Here is an 11,968-nt window from a genome sequence, read left to right on the forward strand (position 1 = left end):
TTAGACAAGCTGATCTCAAAAACCCTATTGCCTTCTAATTAAAAGTTTGATAACAAGGGTGCTTGATGACCCTAAAATCCTTTAGTGCTGACAGAATCCCACTCATCTAAACATTTTAGGAAATTCCTCAGTAATACAAAATAATATTGATAGTTAGACTTCTTTTTTATACGTTTTAGTAAGGATAATACGATACCATGTACCTCTACTCCGCTTTGCAAATTGTATTTTAATACTGTACAAGGAGACTCCAAATACAAGTTCATCCATATTATTCTTATGAATAAGTGAAATAAAGATTTATCCAGAGCTGGATTTATCAAAAATACTTTGTTGTTACTATGCTTTTGGAAGATATACAATTGTTGGGCTGAAAGAAGTCCATTTTGATCCATTCCTACCTCTGAGTTACAGGTTGTCAGTGTTTTTCTCCCCTTCAATTATTTGCTTTGCTTTTATCTTAAAACAAACAAACAAACAAAAATCTCTAGACCTTCTATTCATTTGGCAGTTAGTCAAATACATTTCTTGCCAAATCATTTTGTTCTCATTTTACTTTGGCTAACATTCAATGCCCTCTCTCATTTCTGTCACTAGTTCAAATAGTTTTAGAGCATTATTTATCCCTCTTCTGTGCAGAGCTTGGTAAACACCAGTGACATTACCCCATACTTTTTTCCGTTACAAAGATGACAGACCCAGTTTATTTAAAGTTTTTATTAGATCTTTCAGTCTCTTCATCTTTTTGCTGAGCTCTGCTCCACCTTTTCTATTATGGGCTTTAGATAATAAAAAACAGACTGTTGCTCTTCCTTGTGTTCAACGTACATTTCACCAGGAGTGATCACACTGCAGTCAATAGAGATTGCTTATGGAGTAAGGTACTACTCAATTCAAGATTCACAATCTGCCTTGGAGTGATCAGAACTATACACAATATTCCACATTCGGAGAGTTAATTTCCTCTACTTTCAAGTACATCTATACTTACGTGGCTTACAATGTTATTATTTAGCTTTTGCTTCTCATTAATTTTATTTGAAAATAGATATTTTTAACCCACCCATAGCATGCTGCTTTATATTTAGTTCCACTGATGACTCAATCCCATATGTTGAAATTCTTCATGGGTACAAATGAAGCTTGACTTAGTGCTAATCTCATTTTTGTAACCATCTCAAGTCCTCTTACCTTCATTTTGATATAATAAGGGGTGCTGGTCCTGTTCCTGTTGCAGTCAACTTTGAGATGTCTTGTAAATGCCATAAAAAGAAGCACAGGTCTAATATTCTTGCCTACAAATAACTTAGTTTACTTTTTTAGCATATTTTTTTTATTGAATCTTTTCAAATCAATTAGTGACTCTTTGTTCATGAGATTATTAAAAATCACAGAAATTTTTTCTGCCTCTTTTGATATCTTCTATAACTCCAGGACAGGCCACGATAATATCAATATTTGTAACGCAGTTGAAATTTTTGGAACCCCAGTTTCCCTCAGTAATTTTTTTCCTTATATATGACTGATTTTGGTATTCCTAATACGTTCATATATCCTTTTTTTTTCTTTTTTTTTTCTTTTTTCTTTTTTGCTGTAATGAAGAAAACAATGTATATTACTTTTTCAAAGCCATACCAATTACTCCTCTTTATGTCAGAATACTTATAACCTTCTATGCTTTCTTAATTTGCTACAACACTTGTACAAAATTAGGACAAACCTCCATGATGTTTTTATCTATTCCTGCCATATTCTTGTAGCGGTGCAGTTGCTTTTGTATTTTACAGAAAAATTTCTTATTCTATTGAATTCTTTTGTGTTTTGATTTGATTCTTCATTATTTGGCAATTTATAAGCACTTTTTCTTATGCTGTAAATATTACTGAATGTCATACATAGCCATAGGGTTAAATGTGTGTATCTTTGACCACTCCTACATCCAGTCTATTCTCTCTGTTTCTCCCAAGGATTTTTTTCCATTTCACACCACTTCCCCCTTTTTGCAACCTTTCAAAAATGAGGGCAATCTCCCATCTCTCCATCAAGACAAACATTTCTCAAAACTACACTGAGAAAGACCCTCTTTCTTTCTTTTAAATACACTCATAGTATTTGATTATTCTAATTATGAGGATACTGCTCATTTGACTCCTTTCAAATCAAGTGTATGTAAATAACTATGCATGTGAGTACACAAGAAAATAACAAATCTGAGTTCTTTCTCCCCTTTTTGATTTTGTATTGGTTGGCCATGGATGCTTTATACCATGGAGCAGCATAACACCCTTGGCCTTTAGGGAATAAAAAGATAGCCAGAAATACACATTTTGATGTGTATTTTACAGGATCACATTCCAACTTTCTGTGATAGTGCATAGCAGTTTTGTTATCTGGGATGTGTGGAACAGACACAGTTCAGAAGGTCTGCTCTGGGCAGCAATTCCAAAACAACCCCTCTTGTACAGTGCATGTAAATGGCTCTGCTAGCCTGCCCAGGTTCTCCCTACCTAGATCTCTTCCATCTTTTACACCTCAAATGGCACCAACTTTGAGTTTAGCTCCATTCCCTCTAACCCTGCATGCCAGTGCATTTTTATGTTTTAAAAGTAACATCTGTTAACTAACTCGTCTTCCCAAACCTTAGGTTAGTCTCTCTAGTGCACTGTGATATATCAAATGCTGGTAATGACAAGGGCATGAAAACATATTATATCTTCCAATTAGATCTCTAAGGTTACTTTTTAAAGCACAAAAGTTTTTAGAAAAAAGTGTCAGCTTCCATTGGTTATTATAACAGATGTCCCTTTGTGTCCTGCAGCTGGATCTTGCTGCATCCTTAAGTGAGAAGTCACATCAAAGTGTGATCCATTGCAGCCTAGTGAATAGTTTCTAATGGTTTCAGTGTCATATAGATGCTCCAGGGCATACCCAGTTAATGTGTAAGCATGTTTATCAAAGTACTGCCTGTGGGAGTTGTAATAATTTGGAGAAGCTGCTGGATGATCACCTGGAGTTTGATGAGGGGACATGTCTGTATTCAGGTAGTCTTTAGCCAGAACCAAGCTAGGTTTTGATATTCGGTCAGAACTGGGACTGCTTATCCTAGACAGTGCTGTGGGGCTGTTGTCATAGTCATTTTCATGAGGGCTCATAATCTTTCCATCCCGTTGCTGGATGTGTTCGCAGGGAGGAGTGTTGGCAACTGTCGGGACGCGGCAGATATCCCCTGCCAACTGTTGCTGCGGGTAGTTTGCAAAACAAATTGTATGCTTCTTCCCTGTGCCGTTAATGGAGATTAGTGGATCAGGGGTTGTTTTCCGTAACTGTAGCCTGTTTTCTTCCTCTTTGATCATTTGCTGGGTGGCTCTTATTAGAGTTTCAATTTTGCTGGGCTCATGTGGGCTGCTCTGATACTGTTCAGCACGGTATCGGTCACCAGATTCACTGGCAGAGCCAGGATCAGGTGAGCTAACAACACTGTCCTCATCCCAGTGTCCTCTTCCTAGGAAAGAGAGAAATACAACAAAAATTGGGGTTGAAGGCAGCAAGCAGTCTTTAAAAACATGCACTCTGAACATTGTTTTGCAGACAGAAAACTACACAGAGGCAAGTGAACTGTGGTGAAGTCATCAGGAATGTCCATGGTAGACTCTTTGCTTTCCAGGACAATTTACCTCAGATTACAGTAAAATAGAACCGTTCTTCTCTATCTCCAAAGGACTTATTCTGCAAGTCAATGGAACTGTGCTAATTAGCTCTTACAAATTCTTTAGATACAACCTGTGTTTTATAGATTATTTTAATAGAAAAGCAGCACTTTACGATACATCTGCCCTTACAACCTTAAAATCTGATTTTGGTGTCAGCTGCAATCTTTCATCTCTCAGACTGCCTTTTAAACCTAAGGGCCTTTGGATTTATCAAAACACAAAATCAGCCTTTCCTTGTGACGTTTTGATCAGTTTCACTTTCTGAAACTGTGCTAATACACTGAGGGTGCAACCCAACAGATACCTAATGGTGGGTGACTGTGTTGAAAAATAGTATTTTGAAGCTGAGAATTTGCTCTAACAAATACTGTTACCACACTACTTTTAGCTGCTGCAGTTTCCGTGGAAATAAATAGGAGGCATTACTTTTGGAGCAACCTACGTATATTTTGCTGCATGCTAAGCAGTCTGTTAAACAACTTGAATTATAAGTATTTCTCATATCTATACCCATGACCTCTGAGTTAGGAACATGCTTTATTTCCTCTATCTTGCATAGAGTTGCCCACTTGTGTCATGACTTTGAAACTGTTGCTTCATTTGAGAAAGTACCACTTCTGAAAATCCCGTTATCTCTTACCATGAATCCTGTGCACTGAAGTTATGTGGGGCATACTGTTTTCATACGCTTCTCTGCTTTCAGGGGACGACTTAGTCAGGGGTAAGGCTGATCGGGAGCCCCACCAGCCTTCCCTTCCTGGCTGCGGTGTGCCAAGGAAGTATCTGCCAGCTTCACATCTGCCTCCCTCACAGGCCTGAGTATGGAAATGTCTGTCATCGCCTAGCCTTGAGTGATCTAGTGCAAAACCATAGCAGAGAGCACTGCGGTCCGAGTACTGTCTGTAGGCACAGGAGACATCGTGATGTTGAGAGCTCGGCCTGTCCACAGGCTCCAACAGCTGGGGAGAGGCTGTGTCGGTGAGGGGGCTCCCACCCCACTGGCTCTCATGGTCAGATTCAGATCTCTCGGTGTGAAATCCAGAGTACTGAAAAACAGGAGAAACAGCAGGGAATTTACTGAGAATCAATGAAATCTGAAATATCGGCACTGGAAATATAGAGAGTATGCATTGAATAGAGCGTTTTTCATTAGCATGCCCACACGTCTTCACCTTCTGATGGGACTCCTCATCCTTTCCTGTATTACATCCTTAATGAGCTCACAGATGACAGGACAGACATCATGAACGTCTAAAACATCCCATGTCAGCCCTTAATAGCCATCTCTTTTATGATGTGTGATATTAGGATCACCAAAAACAGTGTGGCAAGTCAATATTTTTTTAATATGTCCAGGTTTTTCTCATTGCCTTGAAAGCTGCTGCTTATGTGCAACAATGGTGCTCCAAGGCTCTTCTGCAAAAAGTACTTTTTTTTGTAACACCACTCCTAGAGCATTCTCTCATGTCAAATTGAAACTGAATGTGTTTGCAAGTTCTTTTTCCCAAAGTCCCTTCTCTTTTCCATTTTTTTTCTTACCTTGGATATTCTGAAACTTATTTTCTGCTATTATTTGGGACAAAAAACTTTCCTGTAGATACTGGGACTCCCCAGACTACTAAAGAGAAAAGCTCAAAAGTAATAGTAGGTTAGTAGGAGATTAGAAATCACAGATCTGCTGTGAAGTGGGTATAAGGAAAACCCAGCAATTTTTTGCCAGAAAAAAAACAAAACAAAACAAAAACAACTGATTGCTAAAGCAGATAGAGCAAACATTTTGTCACCCTCATTTAAGCAGAGCCATCCCAAGACAAAAAAAAAAAAAAAAAAAAAACTAGCCAGCAGTTTGAAAAGCACAAAGAGTAGGAGAAGGAATGTTATTATGGCAGAAATAAGGGTTAAGTAAAATTCCATAAATTTCTAGATATTCTTAGTAAGTGTTTGAAACTTTTGGATACTTTCCTAGGAGAGAAAAAAAAAGAATTTTTGTTTAACCTCCTAGGATTTATCTATCTCATTTTTTAATCTTTTTATTTATTGGAAATGTCAAACTGCGTGGAACATCTTTAAATCAATTTCACCCATGATTACAGTCTGGGATGAGACCAAAGCCATACATGCTCACCTCTTCAATACTGCATACTCATGTCACAAATCAATGTATTACAGCATGAAACCTTGGAATTCTCCCATTCCATCATTCACCTTCCAGATGCCCATTCTGTTTTTTTCTTTTAATAGGCATTAGGCCTCTCTCCTGAAAACATAAACTTACCTTCCTTTTCATTAGATTGAGTTGCTATGAAACTCCTCATTATCAGCCAGGATCAAGGTTTTATGCACTTACCAATTGAAAGTATTGACCAGATGTTTGACTTTCAGAAACTTAAACCATCTGTGCAACATCAGTAGTGGAACTACTTCAGTTTTGGCATTTAATTGGGTATTGCTTCACTATTCCAGTTCATATTTGTGAATACTGTTTGTAAACAAGATAGGCTATTTAAAGGCAAGAAAGAAAGGGTCATGGCTTTGAAGTAGTAAATTATATTTTGTTAGTATTTGATAGAATTCCTGTAGGCAGAAAACTTTCTGGTAGACATGGAGGAGGCCAGCAAGCTAGTATCACCATACTCATTGCTACGTTTTAATAATGAAAGAATACATCTAACTTTGAATGAAAGTAATATAGTTAGATAGCCACAAAACTCTTTTAAATTTCAGCAGCTCAAGATAATTAGGAATTCTATTCAGCCATCATATTTTTAAGTAATCAACTGGTACACTTAACTTTTCTGCTATCCTTTCAAATCTAACATTTTCAAACCGCTTAGTCACAAATATGTCTTCATAAATAATAACTAAATTACTGTAAATTTTTTAAGAAAATATATGGACAAAATGAAGTTTACAATTAAAAAAAAAAAAGAAAATTTTAACTATGCAATTTTTGCTAGAATAGAAATTCACAAAACAAAAAACTGCTTTTGTGCCTGTTCTTACCTTCGGTATTATTTATAGTTTTTTTTTGTTTTGTTTTGTTTTAATTGTTTTTTATAAACTAGATTTTTTGTAATTGAAAAAGTTTCAAACAGAAATGTAAGACGATATAAATATAAATCTTAAGTATAAAAATGTTGAAAGTTGATTTATCTTCTTATTAAAAACAAAACCAGACTATGTACTCCTTTCATGAGAAGGACAAGAAAATATATTTCTCAATAATTTTATCATGAATTTTCATATTTTTTGACAACTTATGATGGTAATAAATGAGTACTAATTGCCAAAGATCTTTCAAATTGAAAATTCTGAATTTCATTTGGCTCTACTGTATATTCTTCCATCTATTCTCTGCTTTTAAGGATGCAGCAGGGCCCAGCTTGGCTTCTTTTGAGGAAGCTAATTTAACTGAAAAAATGTTTTTTTTTTTCTTTTTAAATCTTGGTCCTAACCAGAAGGGATTCAGTTGCACAGACTTTTACAAGAATGAGAAACCATATCAAACAGTCTATGTTCAGCATGTCAGAAATGCACCATGTAATGTCATATAACCATGTAGACAAGACCAACAATGCTTCATGCATTTTCTTTGTACTTGATGTAAATGATGATTATTTGAGATCTGACCCTTGGCAGCTGCTAGTCCATGCACAGAATTAAAATAACACTGTGAACTGCTTGTGGCCAGTGTTGTCTACCGATGTTTGGTATGACTGCTTATATTCTTAAGGTAGAACAGAAGCAGACGTAGGCCAAAAATATGTCAAATTCCTTTCAAAGTTAATTACATCTCAATTTGGCATCATTACACTGCCTCTACTGCTGCAGTCCTTAGACTGCCTCTTCTGGGAATTTGATGTTGACAGGTGGAGTCTCCAAATAAAGGCATGCGTGACAAGTTGATGGGGGGAGAAATGAAAGGATGATCAAAGATACTGCTTTACTGAGATGGCAGTGGAAACACTATCTCTCATGTCAGAATTAGGCTCCCATATGCCAAGTGATGAAAGACCATAGAAAACACAATTTGATTTAATGAAAATTCTGGCCAAATAAAACTAATGAAAACATTTTTTTCCTAATCTCAGTCCTGCCTCACCAAAAATGTTTTCCTTTCTGCCATTTTTGCCCTTTGTCTTCTCTCAGTAGAATTTATTAGCTTTGTTCTTTGTTGAAGTCTAACCAGAAGAGAACTTAAACATCATGAAGAACTTCTTCAGACAGGCAATAACTTCAGATGTTTTCTAAATTGTTTTCTAGCATAAAGAACAAAATAAATAAATCAAATTGTCCTCCAGCTGTTCCAAATACTAGAAATCACAGAATTGTAGAATCCTCAGATTGGAAAAGACCTCCTAGATCATCTAGTCTGGCCTCCAACTACCACCAATATCTCCCCACTAAATCATGTCCCTTAGTACAACATTTAAACATTTCTTGTACACTTCCAAGGCCAGTATTCAACCACCTCTCTGGGCAGCCTGTTCTAACCCCTAACCGCTCTTTTGAAGAAATTTTTCCTGATATCCAACCTGAATCTCCCCTGGTGCAGCTTAAGGCCATTCCCTCTAGTCCTTTCACTAGTCATATGGGAGAGCAGGTCATCCTTTGCCTCTCCACCACTTCCTTTCAAGTAGTTGTAGAGAACATAAGGTCTCTTCTGAGCCTCCTCATCTCCAGACTAGACAATCCCAGTTCTCTCAGAAATGGAGATTTGCAAATCTTTTTCTTAATCTTTCTCTCTGGAACTGTCTTCCAGAGTGTTATTTCAGTGTACAAAAGCGGTGAGGCCACACCAGCAGGATTAGCACTGACACAGAAAGGAGATATTGGCCATCACAGATGCTCCTTTTACTTGAAGAAAGACTTCAGAAGAGCTGAAGGGGCAAGGGAACAGGAAAATACCAATGTCATGTTTGCGACAAGTTTACTTTAAGGGAACCCATGGAAGTGAATTAGGCCAGTAGATGATTTTAATATTTCTTGAGTCATATTCTTTTGCCTGATCTCTCATTCTTACAGGTATCTGACTGGCTTAAGCCACTTATTCTGTCACATGCAGCAACATCAGCCTTCTCCACACACACTGTCAAATGTTCAAACAGTAGATGTTATAGTTATCTAATTTTCTGTCAGCCTGCTCATATTTTTATTGTTATGAACACAAAATATACAGTGAAACTCTCTGAGAGTTTGTTTTTCCATGAAAAACTTTCACTACATTAGCATTAACAGCTTTCCTCTTGATTTTTGTCTTAACCATGAGAAAAAAACATCACAGATGCGGGCAGCATTGTACTAAGAACATATGCATGCTTTTAAATCACTTTTATCTTACTTTTTACTAATGTAATCCTGAAATGTAAAATATGTTCTTTTTGCATTCACTATTATAGACAGAACAGATGGTGAAAGGCTTAGATTAAAGTAATACAGCATGTCCATTAAAATAACCCCCACTGCTGGTGACTCTTCACCAGATCAGGAGTTATGTTTACTATAAAAAGAAGGCTTTGCTTTGCTTTTGAATATGCTAAAAGTTACCACAGCCTTAGGCTACAGAAAGAAATGATAAATGAAAGGCTGACTAGAATTCAACTTGTTTCCAATGTCTCTACCTTGTTCTTTAAAGCAGGAGGGGATATGTCCAGTAGTGGTGGATTGCAGAATTAACCTAGATTATTTGTCTAAAGTAGTCATAAAGTTAGCTTACCTCCACTATCAGTTGTGGCGGTGAGTTAGCAATAACTAATATACACTACTGGAGAAATCTATTACTTCCAAAAATTTGTGAATGCTGTAACACAGACCAAAGTCCCCATCCAACTGTTAATAGGCACATCCCTATGTGTGCTTTCTCATTACATATACACTAAATATATATATATTATATATATCTATATGATCTTTATCCAAGAACCAAGATAAGATACGAAGCAATAAAACTTTATCCATATTGACCATAAAACATTCTCATTAGAGACAGACAACAGACAATTTTAAATATTTTCTTAAAATAATCATCATTAATGGGAGACTAAACTCCAAAGCAACTGTTCAGATGATCACAATTAAAATGCTTTTCCATTCTTGTTGCTTCTTCCTGTTTACAGAATAAATGAAGTCCAGGGCTAGCTTTTAATAACACAAAATAAATGAGGTCCAGGACTAGATTTTGAAAGTCCCTAGCTATTATTATTACTATTATTATTATTATGGGCAATGATGGGTAGATAACTTTTAACCAACTCACAGTTTCCTTTTCCTGCATACCTCTATCAAGTCTTCATCTGCAGTTTTTCCACCTCCTCTATCAGCTCCCTTCCACTCTAGTTGGACAGAACTGTAAGAGCACTGTTCATAGTGCTTTGGCAAATCCTTGTGCTGTGCCATGAATTTTGAGTTAGTTTCCTCTCTGCTTACCCTATCCCTGCCTGGGACAGGTTTCACAGTGTCTGCATGACCACTAAGTATGTATCAACCAGTGTTAATCAGATGATGACCAGTGCCTTCAATGTAATGAACTCACTGAAAAGCACCATATTGCAATATGCCTGTCTTTGCATTAGGTTTGAGGGGATAAAAAAAAACCACACGTTATCATTTTGTTAGGTGACCAAAACACTCCTTTTTTGCCCTAGAACTGAATATTCATCTGAAACTTATTAACATGGTTTTCTTACAGTTCACATCTCATGTAGCTTTCCTAGGGCACACAGCTGGCAAGGGAGTGGATTCTTAGTCATCACCCAAAAAAGCATGTGATTCCCTTTTCTCATCAAGAGTGAAGTACCAAATTAAAAGCTGTGAAGAAAGGAAAAAAAAAAAAAAAACCAGCAACTTACATTTAAAATTTCTTAGATGGCCTTAACATTGAGAGATTACTTTCCTCACTGCTGTTATTTTACTAATAGATTGCTTGCTTCCTTTCTCCACAAAAACAAACTAACAAAAAAAAACCAAACAGGCTCCTTTGCACAACAAAACCCATGTACTCACTTTCCAGACATGGCTTTCAAGTCACATTTTAATTCTTCACTACTGGCAAATTACATGGGCTGGAGATGAGGGACACGGACCATACCACCTGCTGTATGATCCTTGCAAAAGCTTTTCTTAATATTTCAACAGTTTATTCAGTGGTTAAGGTGGACCAGAGGGATACAAAGCCAAGCTACCAGCATTGCTTGTGGTGATGCACTGTAATGAATGGTATGACCACTTTTCAAGTTACTGGCAACTTGTGCTGCTGCTTGCTTATGAATGATGAAATCTGTGACTTTACTACCAGTCAGCTGATTACAAGGATGCAAAGTGAAACTGAAGACTAAATACCCTCAGCTTTCAGACAGCAATCCCTGATAAACCAACAGTCTCAGCATTGCACTGCTAGTTCTAGAATTATTCTGGAGGCAGAGAGAATGAAGTGGTGCTGGTGAAAGTTATACTGCCAAAAGCAAACTTTGCTGCGAGGATGATAGGTCTTCATTTGCAATTGTCCCACTAGTAAAGGATGACTTCTGAAAGGGTCTTACAAGGTGAAACAAAGGGTAATTTCAATAAATCATAGATAATCATCTTTAAAAATATAATTTGGAATTAATTGTAGGTATTTTACTGATTCTTTAAATCATTTTTGTTACAATCATTTGCTGTAGAGCACTCAAGTGAGAATGCTACTCTTTAGTAACTCATAGAAATGTTTGTGAACAAATGTTTGAACAACAGTCAGAACAATGTCTGGCAAATTTAGATTCTTAAAATTGAGCTTCCAAGTTTCTGTCATTCTTCTAAAACTCTTACCCTTGGTACTTTTGAGGAGAAAAGGAAAGAAAGAAAAAAATGATGTAGACATGTGGGCTGACATTGTACACTCATGGGAGCAAGTTTAGAACAGAGAAACTACAGTCCTCAGTTTCACTGTTGGATAAATATCGATCTGGACATTTTGAAAATATATAGCTATGCAATGTTATATCGTGAATGCAAACATTCTTCTATACATCATGTAGTGGAATAAGAGCTGAAGTTGTGCAACATTTTTTAGGAAACATAATGGTTAGTTCAACAAACCAGATTTATTTGAGATAAATGGCTGGCAATGTAATGGTGCAAATGCAGTGGCACTGTCTGTGGAACAGCCACACAGATCTGTTAGGCAAGCTGCAGGTCAGAGACTCAATAGAGTCTGGCCCATTCTATAAGCAGGGGCATGTGTCTAAAACATGAAGCATGAAAATGAAATCTGGGAAATT

At 36.8% G+C, this 11,968-nt stretch overlaps 1 protein-coding gene across 3 annotated transcripts in view; it reads right to left on the reverse strand.

The window, feature by feature from the left end:
• Nucleotides 1–1,724: 1,724 nt before the first annotated feature.
• SIM1 (SIM bHLH transcription factor 1) overlaps nucleotides 1,725–11,968 on the reverse strand; it is a 42,066-nt gene continuing 31,822 nt past the window's right edge. For all 3 annotated transcript variants that reach the window (XM_052686523.1, XM_052686451.1, XM_052686604.1), the window contains 2 exons: nucleotides 4,351–4,756; nucleotides 1,725–3,502 (listed from right to left, as the gene is read on the reverse strand). In XM_052686523.1, coding sequence (XP_052542483.1) covers nucleotides 2,772–3,502; nucleotides 4,351–4,756 — 1,137 coding nt within the window. In that variant the 3' untranslated portion in view covers nucleotides 1,725–2,771. The remainder of the gene's footprint in view (nucleotides 3,503–4,350; nucleotides 4,757–11,968) is intronic.

The sequence above is a fragment of the Tympanuchus pallidicinctus genome, unplaced genomic scaffold, assembly GCF_026119805.1.
Source record: "Tympanuchus pallidicinctus isolate F22 unplaced genomic scaffold, pur_lepc_1.0 scaffold1, whole genome shotgun sequence".
Lineage (NCBI taxonomy): Eukaryota > Metazoa > Chordata > Aves > Galliformes > Phasianidae > Tympanuchus > Tympanuchus pallidicinctus.